The 18,484-nt window shown below is 43.8% G+C and overlaps 1 protein-coding gene across 9 annotated transcripts in view; it reads left to right on the top strand.

The window, feature by feature from the left end:
* KCNE2 (potassium voltage-gated channel subfamily E regulatory subunit 2) overlaps positions 1-13,643 on the top strand; it is a 121,932-nt gene extending 108,289 nt beyond the window's left edge. For 3 of the 9 annotated variants that reach the window (XM_052673877.1, XM_052673879.1, XM_052673878.1), the window contains 2 exons: positions 10,624-11,458; positions 12,217-13,643. In XM_052673877.1, coding sequence (XP_052529837.1) covers positions 12,235-12,612 — 378 coding nt within the window. In that variant the 5' untranslated portion in view covers positions 10,624-11,458; positions 12,217-12,234 and the 3' untranslated portion in view covers positions 12,613-13,643. Of the gene's footprint in view, positions 1-1,621; positions 8,909-10,623; positions 11,459-12,216 lie in introns of those variants that run through there. The other 6 variants (XM_052673886.1, XM_052673884.1, XM_052673883.1 and 3 more) reach the window with 6 other exon arrangements.
* Positions 13,644-18,484: the final 4,841 nt, after the last annotated feature.

The following is an 18,484-nucleotide window of genomic DNA, read 5'->3' as shown; positions in this document are numbered from 1 at the left end:
CACATTGCTAGTGTGTTGGCTTTACGGTAATTCTCATCAGTGAGCACAAGGCTTATCAAAACTAAAATCTGAATAGAGAAAGCAGAAAATAATCAAGTTTTATAGATCAGTTCTAAGAAAAAGTCTATCTTTTTTGCCTTCCAAGAAGATGAAGGAAGAATAAGTACAGTTGAAGTTCAGCTTCTTATGTACTGATGATCTGCAGAATTTGAATCCAGGTCTGGATTCATATTTTGAACCATACCCAAGTTCAGGGAATTGAGGTCAGAAAGGTCAGGTCTGTCCCTTTGTGAAGCAATGCACCTGAAGTATGCCACCGAAATACTCCTTTAATGAAAGAATGTAGGAACCTAGCTCAAAATAGTGCCTCTGGTAAGCATATTAACTGTATCCTGGATAATATATAACACAATATTTTTCACCTTTCCTTCTGATTGGAGTGTAAGCAAATTTTTGATCATTCAACATATCTGCTGGGCAAAATGTAGTCACCCTTTCAGTCCTGAAAACATGTTAACATTTTCTTGAAAGTTGCATGGTACATTGCCCTTACTCCATGTTTCAGGGCAGAGAGAAATTTCCTTTTGTTGGTAACAAAAGCCCCCGTAGGCCAATGGGGCACGTACAGCCTTTGCATTCCAGTCCTAAGAATTATCTGCTGCCAGTGATGAAACTCTTGTGGCACTCGGGAGGCAGTGAAAGTTCTCATGTTGACTTTTGTGAGAGGAGGCTGAAAGCTTGATCTTTCTTTAAATCTGAGAACCCTTTTTCTTCTGTTAAAGCAATTGTTTGGAATGGAGCTCTTTAGCTAGAGGCTGGAGTAACATAGAGCCATGAAGGCTTTGATGTGGAAAGTGAGTAAATATTACATTTAGGACTTGAATTAAGGTCTCAAAGAGCCCCCTAAGCACATTAATGATCTCTGAAGGTTGTTGCTTATGCTGTAAATCTTCTAAGTGAAGTAATAGAATTGGTGTCCACCAGCAGATGGTGCTTCTGCCTGAGAATTGCTTTCTTTCATGATGATTGAAAGACCATTTCCTCACTCACATCATTATTGCAAATGGTCCACTGCATGCCAAAACAGTGGCTATTACATCACACGGGTTCTCTAATTGAAATAGTTCCTATGTATGCCTTTCTATCTGCTCACCCCTTACCGCTAGTGCTGATTTTCTTTGTAGCACCTTTGATTAAATGGAGAATTTCAATTTTAAAAGGTATCCCATAAAAAGTGCTTGTTTAGCAGATGTGATATCTGGCTGCAGAATTTCAGTCGTAGAAAAAACAGAGCAGAGTGATGTTTGTTTTAGCTTGGGATGCCTTCCTTGCTGCCTTCAGTTGAGACATGCATGTTCAAAACCAGGCAGACAACCTCACTGTCTACTAATTCCCAGCTCTCCAGGACAATAAGCTGAAGATTCTCAGCTCATGTGGAGCAAATGAGGAGGTGGCAAGCAGACAAATGAACACCCACTCGACTTCAGACTATTAGACTCTTCTCTCTAATTTTTGTGGGACTAAGTGCCAACTTTTGCTGAAATTTGCATTAGAAATCTTGTACTACTTTTTTTTCCTCTTTTTTTTTTTTCTTTTTTTTTTTCCTGCTGTTACAATAGCAGTAAGTGCTTTGAAATGAAGATCTAGGACCCCCCTGAATTAGACAATACATTGTCACGTTGCACATAAGTGTCTTAAGACTCTTCTCCTCCAGCATTTAAGATACCTTGGCAGTTGATACATCCAGTCCCATGGTTCATGTGCCACTGTTTGTGCTTAGCATGTTGTTGCATGTAGCAGGTATAAGCTCAGATTAAGCCAGTATGATGCTGGTTTTGGACTCAAAGGTAAGACTGAGCTCGCAGGCAGAACTGGGAATGGAGAAGGATTGGTGGTAATGTAAATCTCTGCAAGTACATGAGGTATGGTTCTCCTTGCAGAAGAGCAAAAACCAGGAGCTTGATTCAACATTTTGAGTCCGATTGTGGAAGTACTCTTGTCACAGAGATCATAGAATCATAGAATGGCTTGCATAGGTAGGGACTTCAATGATCACCTAGTTCAAAGATTTCTGCACTAGATCAGGCATTAGATTAGGTTTTCCATGGCCCCATCCAACCTAGCCTTGGTATTGAGACCCAAACCTGCCCTCAGGCTGCTGTACCCTGCTGCATTCTATGCAGGTTCCTCTCAACCATATGATGGGATAAGGACAGTGGTTACCCCAGAGAGAAGATGAGAACTCTGAATGATCTGGGTCAAGCAGGGTAAGGTACATCAGTATGAGATGGAAATACTGTAAAGACATTCTTACTTTAACCATAGCAATCACACACTTGCACACAGAAAAAAGTGCATACTCCAATAATGTGGATCCGCAGACATTCTTGAGCACTGTGAAAAGTCTGATTTGTTTTAAAAGTGATGCAATTCTTATGTAAAATGTTAATTTCTTCTCTTTCTTTCATCTTAGAAAGGATGAGAGAAAACCAGCAGTAGATGTGCTAAATTCAGCTTTTCTGAAGGAGCTGCTTTGAGGTACTGCTACTGCCTGAAACTAAAAGAAAGCAGCACCAAAAAGCATTCTCATGATTTTGATGTATATTCCATGCCACAATTATTGCAGCATAGTTTCCTGGACACCATAGTCACAGTATTTTTGAAATCGAAAGTGAAGCAACATTTTTTGTCTCTTTAATATAGATTTTAATATAAGATCTAATGAAGATGCCAGAGTACGGTTTCTAGAACACTGGACATAAGCAGACCTAAGAGGGCAATTAATCAGATGGAATCCAATTAGAAGATTACTTTCTTGTTCTCCAGAGATTGCTACATGGACAAAAAAAAATTATCAGCTGAAATCCCTCAGGAAGCTCACCTAGAATAACCTTCTTTTGCATCCACTCCAGCTCCAGGCAAAGGCTCTGATTCAGAAAATTCTCTTCATCCATGGTAGGTCTGAAAACCACGCCTGCAGAGCTTCCCAAAAGTGCTGTCTGTGGACCAGGCCCTATGTGGTCACCCATGGGATGCCTACTAATACAGCTGGTGTTTGCATGGCTTTGGCTGCCAGGGGTGCAGGCATCACTGCTGCAATAGGTGGGCACAGGAGTACCTCCAAATGGAGAAACTTTTAGGCACACGCTGACAGTGCTTTCTGCTATAGGAAAGCTACTGGAAGCCTGCCTGGGAGGGAAGGAAGCTCTCTGATGATGGCTTCCATGGCAACAAGATAAGGCCTTACAGAGTAAGCATATGCAGCTCCCAGTGAGGTGCAAACCCTAAATTGAAAACAGATGAGTGAAACAGGTGACTAATACAGATAATACCAGTGCCACGGGGAGGATGGGGAGCCATGAAGAGGATGGGAAACAACCAGATGCTGTGTATTTGGACTGTGACATTACACAGGACAGCCTTCAGCTTGGTTTTATACATAAGGCAGTGATGATGGAGCAGTTGGACACAGGAACCATTCTGAGGGTCTGGAACCTCACAGAACAACAGCATGGTTGATACTGGAAGAGATTTCTGGAGACTGATCCAACCCCATGTTCAAGCATGGCCACACATAGCAAGTTGTCCTAGTTAGAGAGTTGTCAACTCTCTAACTAGCAGGAGACTCCACAACCTCTCTGGGCAACTCATACCAGTGCTCCATCATCTACACAGTAGAAAAATGCTTCCTGATGTTCAGACAAAACCTCCTATGCTTCTGTTTGTACTCATGCCTCTTGTCCTTGCTCTGGACACCACTGAAAAGAGCCTGGCTCAGTCTTCTCTACACCCTCCCTTCAGCTATTTGTACACATTGATTAAACCATCCTGAGACTTTTCCTCTCCAGGCTGTGCAGTCCCAGCTCTCTCTCAGTGTTTCTTCATAGAAGAGACACTCCAGTCCCTTCATCATTTCTGTGGCCCTTAATTCTCCTTACTGTTCACATCTGTCTTGTACTGTGGATCCCAGACCTGGACACAACACTCCAGGTATAAGACGTAGCCCAGTACAGTGTACTCAGGGTGCCTCATCCCCCTGCCCACCACATTCCTGGGAGTCCTGCCCTGCAAACCCAAACTTTCATGCCTGTCCTGTAGTTGCAACTGGTGATGTGGTCAGCTGGCAGGGATGATGTAAGCAACACTATGCAGACAGTGTAAGCACCTGAATGCTGGCATGGTGAAAACATGCATGTGTGAGTGGACATTGCTTGCCACTTGGTGGCATGAGTGCTTGCTTTGTGTGGGAGCTGAAGATGGGCAGATTGCACAGCCAGTTCACACAGCTGGATTTCAGCCATGTAAGTAAATGGGCCCAAGGTCAAGGAAAGCTAAGAAAACAATAAATGTGACTATGTGCATGCAACATGCACCAGTTGTATGAGCAATTATTTCTTACCTCATGTGCTGACTCACTTGTTTCCCTTCCCTGCCACTGGACTTGCAATGATCAGTTGTTAATAGTTTTTAAAGTTCTTGGGGACATGTAGAGCCTCAAGATATGCTTTAGCCTAAGTGACCTTAATACACTGTTATGTGTAAAACACAGATTTTTCTGGAAAAGTAAACACCAGTTTAATATACCTTCCTTTGACAGTGAAGTTGGTGTAATGAAATGATGATATGATATAGGGTTGTGTAGAGCGTTCACCCTGTTTTTCTATTTCAGAAAAAATTCCTGCCTTGGTTTTTGTTTCCCCTTTCATTATCTCTCCATGAGTAGTATGAATGGTGCCATGATAACAGAGCTTTATTAAAGTTCCCAGTACAACCAAAGAACACCTCTATTTAACTGCATCAAGGCCAACAGGTTGGGAAAAATTCAAAGCATTTTTTTAACATGCATTGGTGGAGTACAGGTAAACCCAAAATAGGCAGTAGTTCTAGACCTAACTTGACATTTTTTTCAAAAAACTAAGCTTGCCAGCAGGCTGCACACAGGTCCAGTAGCCATGTGGTGATAGCAGCACATTTTAACACGACCTTACCTTAGTGCTGACCTCTTCCTGCCTGCATAGGGTAACATGGTACAAGCACTCAATGCAGGCTGCTGCTGTATGGACCATGCCAATAACAAAGCTGCTCAAATGCCACAGGATGAGAAGCAAAGCCCTCAGCTTTTTTCTTCAGTCTTCCTGATGTGGGAGGCCAGCAGCAGCTCCAGTGATGCAGCACCTGCAGTGATCCAGGTGCCTGGGTGGGATGAGGCTCTGGTGCACTCCCTGGAATTCACACATGAAATGGTGAGCTGAACTCTGCATTAAATTAAACAGTATGCTGGGCTCTAGATGGAGAGGAAATAGGCATGCTATTGGGCAAGAACTTCAGTTTCCTTCTTCTGCCATGCACCAACTCCTGAGGGTACCGCTGGGAAGGCGTGCTGCTCCACAAGTGCTTCCTTGCATGGCTGCAGGAAATGGAGCAGCATTACTGAGTGACCTGAGAGAATTCCACGGGGAGCCAGTTCTGAGTAGAAGCATTTCTTGTTTGTAGAAGACAGGTCCTGTTCATTGGCTAAATGTGTCTGGTAGGGATAAGATCAAGTGTGAGATGAGGCAAGTCTTGGTAATGCAAGGAAATGCTTCCAGCAGAGCTTGAGAAGCTTCAGTGTGTCCTGTAATTTTTATAAGATTTAATCCTTGACTTCAGCCCTCTCTCTTTTGAACAGCATCATTTAAAAATGGCTCTTGAAATGCATTCCAGCCATGAGGAGCCTGAGCAACTCTCCTGGAGAAACGGTTGAACTATCCTGCCCGTGTGAATCAGACCATTTGTTTTGCTGAGGAGTTATAAAAAGATGATTCACCCATATAAGACACTTTCCAGCAATTAGTCCTTAAGTCTGTAGACGTGTGAGTTAACAACATCAAGCCCTGCAGAAGGGGTATCGACAGTAACTCCAGCTCCAGTTTTGGCTTTCCTTTCTCTGTTCTCTCCAAGTTCCACACCAACTTCTGTGGACTTTAATTGAACTGGAGTGGATAACCATCTCTGGAGAAGCAGCCCTTGGCATCAAATCTGGCCATCTCTGTTCTGATCCACATCTCAGCTGTGCTCTGATACATTGGCATCATCAAGGGGGACACTGGCAAGAGCAGCAGGTTGTAATCTCTTTTTGGTCTCTCCAGAGCCTCTTAGAAAACCTCTGACTGTTCCCTGTCCTCCTGTTTGTGTTTACATTGTCCTACCTGGAGCTCCATCAAGTCAAGGCATCATTGCACCAAAAGGAGGAAGTCTGATGGGAGCACCCTGGTGGCATCTACAGTCTTCCCTTTATCTTCCATGTTGTCCACTGGACAGATAGTTTGCCACGTGCTTTTTTACTCTTCCCATTTTCTTTCACTTATCCCCTTTCCTGCCTCTCCCTCTGCCTCACCAGACAAGGTGAGGAGGTAGCGGAATCGCTGCCCGCATTCTCCACCAAGTCCAGGTGGACTGCCAATATTCTGGAATATTTGTAAACTTTGAGCATTAACAATTAAACTCCCAGTGCCCCACATGACGTTATGATGTGGAATACCGAAAACCAAAAATCACAAAACCATGACAGGGGTTTTGTTAAACAAAGAAATCAGTCAGAAGAATGCTGCCGTTCCCATTGCCTGTGTTGGATCTGGAGGTCACTTAGAGGCTAGTGTTCTCTGTGGATAAGGTGGGGATGCAGATGAGAAATAGCAAGGAGCCCTGTGAATTTAGCAGCTGCCCTGCAGGCATGTTGGACTACACTTTCCTCAGAGCATAAAGACTATAAACCATAGCAACAAAACTGCATGATTGCAATCTCTGCCTGACCATAATTTTTCCACCCCTGCAGTTTCGACTGGGGGAAGCAATGCACTACCTGGCAGGTGCCTGTATATCAGCTGCTGTGCAGTCCTAGCACTAGACACAGTGCCCTGGTTTTTCTTCACAGTTGTTTTCTTTTAAGCTTTCAGGGTTGGAGAAGCTGATTAAGCTTGAGTCCCTCAATATTGAATGCATCCTGATAACATACGTTCCTATCTCAGAGACACAATGGGTTTTCCTCACAGCCTTGCCTATGCTTGGGCTGCATAACAAAATTTGTTTAAAATCCACTTTCTTTTTGAATATTTTTCCTCTCACTTTAGTTATGACTCAAAAATGTTAGTTTGCTGAATATATTTTTCCTTAGTCACACGGGACCATTCCAGATGGGCCGTTCCACTATCTGCACTACTTTCACTCTTTCTGCACAAGGCATTAAGAAAAGTGCACCCTGATGCTGGTTCTCTGATGTGAAGAGGGAGTGATCATTATACAGTTATTATAATATTTAGAGGTAATTTTCACAAGTTATCATCATTTTGGGCGTATCTAAAGACCAAAGCAATAGCCAATGGTCCTCTTTAAATAATGGGCTCTTTAAATGTACCCAGATGTCCCTTTTCAGCCTCAGCCATTCTGCGATTCTGTGATAACCTTTAGAATCAGTGAAATGTAGAATGCCTTGGGTTGGAAGGGGCCTTAAAGATAATCCAGTTCCAAATCCTTTGCTGAGGGCAGGGTTGTCATCCACCAGATCAGGCTCCCCAGAAGCCTCTGATGGGGGCCAGCATATGCAAGCTCCCATTTCTCCAAGGATTTTAACTGCCAGCTCTAAGACATACAACTCCTCTGCTTGTATTTAACTTGCCCTTTACCCTTAAACTTTGCCATGGCTGGGGCTTGAACATATGGCCTCCTTGTAAGCTACCTTGAACCCGACCAAGGCATTTCAACAAAAAGACTGCTTCTCTGCTGAACTGAAGGAACAGAAATCCTGTGTGAATGGAGTTAATACTTACTCAAATGTATACTCAAAGCGTTATAATAGGCATGACACACAACTAAGACTCAGGGTTTCACAGAAAAGCAGAATATCACAATTGTTGAATCAGAAAATGTATTTGCCCTGCAGCAAAAAGAAAAGGCCCAAGAAAATAGGCTAAGTCTGAAAACTGTAAACATTACTCCCTGAAAGATAGAAGAACAGTTACATAAGAAATAAACAATTGAGAAATAACTACCTCACTTCAAAAGAAAATCCAATCTATACAGAGCAAGATATCAAAGCTGCTAGTTGTGCTGAAAACCATGCTCTTTGGTGGAAAAGATGTACAAACCAGAACTCCCTTATGCTGAGAAAGAAAACAGTATCCACTACGCTTTGGGTGAGTGTAGAAAGAACATTAAGCGATAATGAGTTGCTTACAGGAATGGCAAACAGAAGCAGAAGATGGAAGTGCTGGAAAGGTGGTAGCTAGCACATACCAGCCCGCTGCAGAGGCTCCTCACAAGAATGTGTGTAAAGAACAGGTAAGAGATCTAGAAGACAGGTGCAAAACAAGAGGTAAGATAAAGAGGCAATACCTTTAATTGCCAACAGCATCATGAGAAGCCATAAGAGCTGACAAACATCCCAATATGTATTAAAAGAATGGATTATAAAGGAAAATCAGTGTAAAGGAAGAGTTCAAATGTAAGTAATAAATGTAATCCTGAGTAATTTTAAGAGAAAAGGCTTTGACAGTCACAGTTAAAGAAAAACTATAATAACATAATGGCCTTAGTAGGTCTTTTTGTTTAACTGGGAGATCTTCTGAAGAACAACTTGAAAAGAAGCATACAGACCTAGGGATAGAACTGCTGATTTCACAAGTGTTCTATGAAGCTAATATAAGTAAGAGGAGGAATCTAGGAGGAAGGTACAAAGTTTGAAGCAGTGGGGAAAGTAATGAAATGCTATCAGCACTTTAAGTACCAGTGGTTAACTATACAGCATATCAGTAGCTAAAGGCTGAACAGATTGTCGGTTAAGGCTGCGTGTACAAAGATTTAAGGTCTGAGAACAGTGAATAATACAATATTATGATTTAGCCAGAAGAAATACTGAAGGAAAATCACATAGGTAAGTATTAGAGGATACTCATATTTCTTCAGTAACAATGCTTAACAAATATATTGTTTTGTTTCTAAGAATTAAGCCTATACAGGTACTCTTACAATTCATGAATTATAAATAGTTAATTGCAAGGTGAGGCAAGGCGAAGCAAGGGAACAGAAGGAAACAGCAAAATTGGTGTATAAATGTATCTGAATCAGTATTTAAGTATGTTAGCTGCTGATTACAACTGAAGTGTGAGGTTTGATACTCTACTTCAAAGAATGATGGAGATTTATGCAGAAACAAGTGATGGAAAATTATCCAGAAGGTGATTGAGTAAACTTCTTTGAAGAAAAATGTTCAAGCTTGTGGGACAAAGATTATTATTAACAATCATTGAACCACAGAGTTGCTTGAGTGGGAAGGGACCCTTAAAGGCCATCGAGTCTACCCTCCCTGCAATGAACAGGAGCACCCGCACCTCCAACAGGTGCTCAGAGCCCCATCCAGCCTGACCTTGAGCGTCTCCAAGGATGGGACATCCACCGCCACTCTGGACAGCCTGTTCCAATGCCTCACTACTCTTACTGTAATTTTTTTTTTTTCCTTATATCCAGTCTAAATGTCCACTCTTTTAGTTTGGAACTGTTTCCCTTTGTCCTATTGCAACAGATGCTGCTGAGTCTGTCCCCTAATCTTGTGTTAATCTTAGTTCTCATGCAGTTAAGTTCTCTTCTCACTTGGTTAAGAACTGAGTAGGCAGTCTGCTTGACAACATATGCAACTTTTGTATATGTATGTACACCTGTGTGTTTGTGCAAGCATGTACCTGCAAGCATTGGCCAAATGGGACTGGTCAGGAACAAACATCAGAAGAGGCTGGTTGAAGAGCTGTCTATTGGCAGCCCAGGGTAGCAGTTCCCTAGATACTCCTCTTGCAGCCTAACCTCCAGGGCTGTGGCTCGTCTTGCTTTTGGCAGCTCCTCTAATAGCATGCTGGTGGCTCCAACCGCCTTCAAGCAGCCAGGGCCAAGCAGGGCACATCCCTGGCTAAGTAAAGCAGGAAGCTGGACTTGCAGCAATCTGTTTGGCTCTCAGATTTCACCAAAGCAAACAGAACCAGCTTGCCAGTTACCTTGACTTCAAGGGCCCCAGCAGAGGGCATTTGGGAAACTTCCAGAGAGAAGTGGGGGATCAGAGAGGAGACATTGCCAGCAGCTTGCCTTCATGCTGCGAGGTGTTTATGTACAGAAAATCATCCAAAAGAAATTATAGGAGTAAACATGACAGTGTCAGCAGCACGGCACTAGCAGGACTTCCTCAGGGATTAATGCGTCCCAGTACCAAGAACGTATCTCCCTTTTTCTCATGTGTTCTGTTGATTCTGTGGTTGTCCACGTGTGCTTTATCTCCCTCAAAGCAGAGCTACTTGTGAAAGTGTTTTCTCTGCAAACTGCTTGGGTCTATCTACCTGTAAAATGCAGATATATTTTACAAAAGGGTCTCTTCCTTTTGCTTGTGGGGCACTTTGTGCACATCTTCATCTCCACCCTCCACTGAATATCGCCACCAGAGCCAGGAACCACTCCTGACTAAAGATGAAGCTGTCTCACTTCACTAAGCATGTTGCTATTTCTAAGGTGTGACTCAGTGCTTTTCAGTTAGGTGTCATCACGTGCTATTTGCTGAGAAATAAAATCAACATTAATTAATTCTTCTCTCTCTCTTTTTTAATACAGATTTTTGTTTCCTGCTCCAGATCACGGGTGATGTACACAAACAGGAGAGTTCACAAGCAGCAGAGTTTGGGGAGGCTGATCCTGGCTGTGTTTGCAGACCCGCTTCTTGCAGTATAGGCTTCATGGTCACAGACAACCATGGTCCTGGTGAAAGAATGGAAAACCAAACAATAGGAGGAATCTAGGAGAAAGGGAGGGAAAGGTTATGTTCTTTGTTTATGGCAAAGGATGAGGGAAATGTGAAACAAAACAAGGAGAAAAAGAACAGAGAAAGGATATAGAAAACCCATATGGGTGACCTAGTAGAAGTAAAGGAGCACAAAATTCTTCCTTTTGGGTGCAAACAGCATGGAAGACCTTCTATAGTACCTGCTCAGTGCTCAATCTCTTGTGCCCGTATCAACCAAGGGAATTATTCATTATTTTGTAGAGCACGTCCTTACTTTTCTTCTCTCTAGGTCAAAAAATGCCAAACCATAAACCTCTAGAGACGTTTATCCTTAGAAAGCGCTGCAGTGTTCTTTTACAATATATGAAATTGCAGTAATAAGAATAAATTATAGCACTCAGCATCGGACAGGATGACTGATGTAAGCTGTCAGCCAATGTTTGACTTTCCAGGTGAGATTAGATTTAGCATTTACCTTAATATAAACAGAAAGTGTGCAGTAGAAAGCACTTAATTAACAAGCAAGTGCTCAAAACCTTGTGCAAGCTGGAGGCTACTTGAAGCTTAAGATAGCTCTCCTCTTTCCAGAGTATCGCAGTATTATCCAGCGGAGTTTCAAAATCCTGATTGTTACTGGGAATCTCATTACTGAAGGAGACAGGAAAGGTAAGTTTCTGTTGCTAAGTCCTTATTTTTTATAAAAGAAAAATCTGATTTTGTTGTTGTTGTTCTGAGTGAAAGGAGAGCTGTTAGAGTTAGGGTAGTATGGTTAGGTCGTGGTTGGACTTGATGATCTTTAAGGTCTCTTCCAACCTGAGTGATCCTATGATTCTATGAAAAGCATAGAGATTTTGCACAAAAAAGAAGTTTCAGGAGAGTTTGGGTTTCTGTTTTCTTATAGCTTGCTTCCTTTCGTTAGACTGCCTTTATCCCATATGTTTGAGCATGTGTGTATAATTATACAGAGATCTACATGCACATGTACCTGTGTCCCTCTGTGTGTGCATACCTGTTCTGTGCATGCTGAAATCACAAAGCTATTCCAAGAAGCAAAGGAAGGTAGACCAATATGTATAGCACCCCTTCCTGGCTGAAGAACATTCTCTTTAGTCTTTATCTCAACAGGAAAATCAGTGTGCCTGGATGCCTGTAATATGGGTCAGGTAGGCCCAGACTCACTGAACTTCACTGAGGCATATTTGGCTTCCAAAGACTGAAAATGACCTGAGTAAGGAGTGGGACTTCTTCAGGTCTCTAAACATGTTGAAGCACTCTGATATAAGGATTCTCAGCTGGTCTAAAAACAGCTTTGACACTTTCGCTAGTAGGTGTTATTATTTAATCCTCATAATGCATACAAAACAAACCAATGTAATTGTTATAGTGTAGATATTTGATTAAAATAAGTATGATGTTGTCTTTAGCAGCTGTAACTTGCAAGGATGGCTGAAATACGAAACTTCACGTGGGCAGTGGAAGATATTTTCAAGGAAACTTTTCTCACTTACATGAATGGCTGGAGGAAAAACATGACAGAAGCGGCAAATGAACTGCAAGCCAAGGTTGATGCTGAAAACTTTGACTATGTTATCCTTTATTTGATGGTGATGATTGGAATGTTCTCCTTCATTATTGTGGCGATTTTGGTGAGTACCGTGAAATCTAAGAGGCGAGAACACTCCAAAGACCCTTACCATCAGTACATCGTGGAGGACTGGGGTGAGAAGTATAAAAGCCAGGTTCTGAATCGAGAAGATCTCAAGTGTGTGGTCCATGAAAACTTTGGTGCAAGGGACAAAACAAGCCCCGCGTCACCCTGACATTCCAGAAACATCAGCAAAGAGGAAATCATGAAGTCACATTTAGGGAACTCGCTGGAATTACAAATAGCTGTGAAATTGTTCATTAGATTTACACAGGTTGAGCTAGAATGGGCTGCTGAAGAAATCAACATCACTGTTTCCTCTGAGAACTCTGGTGCAGCTGCTTTGAGGAACACCCAAGAAAAATGCTTGACTTTGCTTTGATATTCTGCTCTTCAGGAAAATAAAGTCATGGAGAGAATAACTTGAATTTTTTAGCAATTTTTTGAAATCGAGAAGCAGATCTGGATTACTGAGCAGTAAACTTCAGATGAACAGTAGGAGTTTTCAAGTGTTTAAAAGTACTGATTCAGATCCCAATGTGTGACATAAACCCATCTTAAAATAACAGGAAACTGTACAATAAAATACCAGACCCTCTATCTATTGATTGAACAATGTGTTATGGTATGAATCACAGGACGAGCCTATATCTACACATGTTCAAGTCAATACAAAATGCTATTTTAATGACCTGGCTCCCATTTCAATTTCATTATTCATTGGCTACAAAGAATGATTCATGGCCTTCTGTTTTATCATAAAAGCATAGCCAGACTAGCAGTCTCATCTAAGAGTATCCTGGTTGTCCAGAGCAGCTTCTACAGTGTTAGTGTCTTTCTTGAAGTCCATAGCTGTCTCTTCTGCTGTTTCTTGGATTTTCATATTGATCTGTTTATCTGCAATGCAAGCTGGGTGATAGGGATTTCTTGCATTCCTATTAGCCAAGGCCTAGTGTAGATCATCATGCTCCTGCTATATATCTTTCAGAGCAAGGGTTTCTGTGACCAGCTATCAAAGCTATTCCATTGTTATGCTTTCTAATGTTTCCCATGTTGGGTACTGGTGTGCACCAGTCAGAAAAGAGATTGTAAAGATGGTTTATCTTCCCTGTGCTGCTAAATTACCATGATGCTGGCTGTTGGGGAATAATTAGAAGCAAAGCCAGTACTACTTCTAGTATTAAAATGTGTTCCTTTTTGCTCTAAGTTTATCTTCTATTCATATTACCAGACTTAAACTGCTTAAACTTGAAGTTCTCATTCTGGCTGTTGATTGTGTGGGCAAGAAGAAATGATGAAGAAAAGAGCTTATTTTTCTTGGAAGCTTTGGCTTGTTTTGGAGCCTGATCTTGTGGTATGGCATAACAGCTGTTGTTGTACTCCAGAACATGCTCATGTTATGGCTCTGCTCCCCTCCAGGTGGAAGGACATTCCTTACTACTTACCCTTGATGACCACAGGCTGTAAGGGCACAGTTAATAGGCCCACTGAGCAGCTAGAGGGATTCTGGTGGCCATCTGGGCCACATGCTGTGCTTCAGCTGGGGAAAGAGCATCTTTTGACAGGGTATGGCAGCAGGGACAGCCACAGTGAACCTTACCAGATGTGCCAACATCATGAACAGCTGCACCTGCTCAGGCTCTGCTCCCCACCAAAAGCGAAAGGCAGCTTCCATTGCTGGCTGTGCTCTGATCTGCATGTGGGCAGCTGTGACACTGAAATGGGAACGAGCACCTGAGTTGACTCTGCCCTTGAGACATGTGGGCAATGCCTTAGATCAGGCATGTCCAACCTGTGGCCCAACCCAACCACCCCATGGCCCATGCCATCATGATGGCAGTTCTGGTACACATTTTGACTACAACAGCAAGCTGTTCATTGCTGCTGAAAACACACAGTTAATGGGAGTGACTGCAACAGTGTTTTGTAGCTGACAATTTATTGAACAGTGTTATTATACTCTTTGTATCTGTTGTAGTTTCCCTGGAAATAAAATGGAGGCACTACTTTTGGAGCAGGCCAGATAATGTATATGCAGCTCACGACAACTCCATACTCAGTGCAGCCCAGGCAAGCCCAAAAGTTGTCCTAGTTCAGGTAAAAAGAGACAGCCCGCTTAACATACTGTCTTAGAATCATAGTATAGAACCCTAGAATCACTCAGGTTGGAAAAGAGCTCACAGATCATCAGTCCAACGACAACCTAACCATCCTACCCTAACAGCCCTCCGCTAAATCATGTCCCCGAGCACCACATCCAAATGGTTTTTAAACACTTCCAAGGATGGTGACTCAACCACCTCCCTGGGGAGCCTGTTCCAGTGCTTTACAACCCCTTCTGTAAAGAAGTTTTTCCTGATATCCAAACTAAACCTCCCGTGGCTGGAGGTTCCATGTCACATGGGGCGGTGCTGCCTTTGAAGCCGTTGTAGGGAACTGCTGAGGAAGTGAAGGCAAAGCTTTCTATGGGGAACTTCCGAAACTGAACAGCTCGCTAACAATGTACACACCTGAAGCACTCAGCACTATTTAACCAGCCAGCAACGCCGCTCTGGCGTTTCCCAGCAAGCCCGCTACCAGCACACCCAGCCCCGACACGGGGCAAGAGAAGGGGCTGCCCGGCCGAGCCGGATCGGGCGCTGCTGGGAGATGTAGTTCGCCGTGCCTTCCCGCCCACAACAATGGCCGCCCGCTGAGGTAGGGAGACGCGCTGTTGGGCCTTTCCCCACCGCCCTCTCCCGCTTGGCTCCGAGGCGGGCGGGCCGGCAGGGCCGAGTTGCGCGGCGGGCTGGCCGGGGCCCTACGGCGTGATGCGGTACCCCCCCAGCACGGCCCGCGCCGCCGCCGCCCCGCGGCCTGTCCGGCCCCCGTGTGGGCCCTGGGGAGCGAGGGGAGCTGCGGGCACCGGGAGCTGCCCAGCGCTTTTGCAGCCGGGGCTGGGGTGATGATGGTCGCCATCCGAGGTGGAGACTGCGATGTGCTGTTTGTGTTCTAGTGTGTTGGGTCGGTCAGGGTTTTATCCGGGTGCCACCGCTGATGCTTCTGTCTGCTGTGTGCTTTGCTTTGACAGCATTTGGAAGTGCAAGGAGCTGCCAGACGAATTGTTAATATTTCTGTTGCAGCTTCAACATATAGGTAGGCCTTACATATCTGTGCTTCCATGTGCCTGGTGCTGGTGTTAGTAGTTTGGGAGTGGTATGAACTGAGTGATTGCACAGGTCTTCTTACACAAGTAGGATGCAGAGCTGTTGGAGAGAGTCCAAGGAGAGCGCAAGGATGTTCAGAAGCCTGGAGTACCTCTTCTGTGAGGAAAGTATTAGGGATTTGGGCTTGTTTAGCCTGGAGAAGAGAAGGCTCTGGGGAGACCTCATTGCAGCCTTCCAGTGAAGGGATCTTCAGTGAAGGAAACAGGAGGGAGACTGACTTTTTACATGGCCTGATAGTGATAGGACAAGGGGGAATGGCTTTAAATTAAAAGAGAGAAGATTCAGGTAAGATGTCAGGGGGAAGTTCTTTCCTCAAGGGGTGGTGAAGTGCTGGCACAGCTGCCCAGAGAAGCTGTGGTGCCCCATCCCTGGAGGTGCTCAAGGCCAGGTTGGATGGTGTCCTGGGCAGCCTGAGCTGGTGGGGGCAGCTCTGCCCATGAAGGGTAGGCTTTGAGGTTCCTTCCACACCAAGTTTTTCTTTGTTTCTGTGGTGTTTTGGCTTATGGTCTCATGAAAGCTCTAATGGTCTGACTTTTTTTGACTTAATATTACCATTGCATCCAATGGCAGTGGTTTGTGATGGATCTTAGCACAGCAGCTCTGGCTCACACATGCTGCAGCTGTGTTTCTCTATAGTTTTTGGGCTGTGCCATATTACTGTTTTTTCCCCTCTGTCCAGTAGTCATCTTTTTCTTGAGGAAGAGGCATGATCATACCTTTGAGGTGCTAAGTGTGATACATGTTGCTACAGGTCAAGTGCAGAGCTAGATCTTCCAATGACAGTCCAGGTGAGAAGTATGCATTTTGTTTCCTGAAAAATAAGCAGCAATATAAACAGGTGGAATTAAACCCCTTCTGTAGCTCAGAGAATATTCAGCCATCACTCCATTTAAATACCTTGGTAGCTTGCTGCTTTCCAAGGCCTTCCAGCAGGTTACTTTTATAGCGTCTCACAAAGCGGATAAGAAGTGCTTCAAAATCCCCAGTCAATAGAAAAATGTCTCAGGTCCCCTTCTGTAGGGTAGATGGAGTTATTAATGGGTTGACTGAGAGTCTCAGCCAAAACAGCTTGAGTGGGATTGTGAGTTCTCAGTTGCCTGGTAGGAATTTTTTTGAGCATGCAGCCCAGTCAATATTCTGCTGCTGCGTAAGAAAACAATGGCGTTAGTAGCTGGGCTGTGATGTGGTTGCTGTGGTAGAGTACAGCTATAATTCAGTGGTTGAGAGACCTGGATTCAATTCTGTGCTTCGCCACTGACTGGGGCCCAGCTCTTCAGTCTGCACGGGGTGGTCTGTGTTGCACAATGTTGTGCAGAGATCTGGGGCTGGCACCATCTAAAAGCTAGCTCAGGGAATTGCTGCAGCCCTCCTTGGGAGCTCATTAGCCCTGCTGAGGACACAAGCCTCTAGGGCTGTGTTGTGACCCTGACAACCAGCTCTGGATCCAGCAGACCTCACAGCATCCAGAACTGACAGGATCGCTGATCCAGCACAGCACTAAGGTGCAGCACAGGCAAACTCTCTCCTCCCTTTCCCTTCTGCAGTAGTTTGATCTGCTTAATGGAGGTCTGAGTGTAAATAGGGTAGTGATAGTGAAGAAAGCCACAGACGTGTGAGTGATGTCATTTTATCCCTGCCCTGCATAGAAGCTTACGAGTGTGTGATGGATAGGGCATGACGTCTCTTACAGGGCTTTAGGCAGAGCCTAGTGTTCCTGCTTCTTTCTCACGTGGCTCAGCATGAGATCTTGTTTGAATGAAGGTAACAGTGACCTTCTGTGGGGCCCGCATTCTGCTGTTTGTTAAGGGAACTTGCATTTTCCTAAGGAACGAACAATGCCTGGCTGTGGATGTTTTGAACTCTTATCTTGGCCTTATCTGCCTCTGAAAAGGCAAACATGAAACTTCAGCTGCTTATTTGCCTGCTTGCTTTTAAGATATCACAACCTTGAAAGTACAGTGCATGAGCTTTTTACTTCTGAATTGGCAACATCAGCGCTAACAAGCATTGTTTTTCTGACGTGAAGTGAATCCTGCCATTTTTTTTCTCCTTGCCCCATGCAGCTCCACCCATTATTTTTTTTTTCTGTCATGGGATTTCAACTGCCTTCAATAAGGTCTGCATTGGAATGGAGACCAGAAGACTATAGAGGTGAAATTAAGAGAAGTGCTTGACTGCTGGAGGCTGGTGACATTGGGTGTGGGAATACAGGGAGCAGCAGCTTCCGCTTTTAGTTCCAGTCGTAGAAGTCTCTGTAAGGACAGATCATCAGAAGTATCAGCTCTCACAGAAAGCATTTTGGACTGAAACACTACAGTTGAAGAAAAAAGGAAGAATTTCCTTATTTGCTTTGTGACTTCAATGCAGCTACTCCTAGCGGATGCAAATTCAGGCAGATTCATGCTTGTCTCTCAGCAGAGCAGAAATATTGAAGAAGCATTGTGCTGAATGTTTAGGTAATTGACTTGCAAACAAGCGTTTGCAGGAGTGCATGCATTATAGGCTGATTCTCACCCTGCAGTCAGACCTCAGATGGGCTCACATGACATTTGCTTGGTCTGGAACTTTTTCTATACATAAAAATCTCTACGCTCCATTTTGAGTATCATATGCCAGATGCTAGCATGTTTTTGAATTCATGCCTCTTTACAGCATGTCACAAAACAGCTTCCAACTGAAGCACGGAATTTAGAGTAATTTAGGAGAAGAATGAAGACTGTATAGTGATGAAGCCCCCACCAAAGTCAGGATGAGGATACAAACCCCAGTTGGGCAGTTCAGTCCTTCTGTATCAGGCCAGGGTTGTATAACTTGGATTTTGCTGAGAAGTACATGGTTTAG

This window comes from Tympanuchus pallidicinctus, unplaced genomic scaffold (genome assembly GCF_026119805.1).
Source record: "Tympanuchus pallidicinctus isolate F22 unplaced genomic scaffold, pur_lepc_1.0 scaffold14, whole genome shotgun sequence".
Classification (NCBI taxonomy): Eukaryota; Metazoa; Chordata; class Aves; order Galliformes; family Phasianidae; genus Tympanuchus; species Tympanuchus pallidicinctus.
Note: the sequence above shows the minus strand (reverse complement) of the source record. Positions and strands in the feature narration are given on the sequence as shown.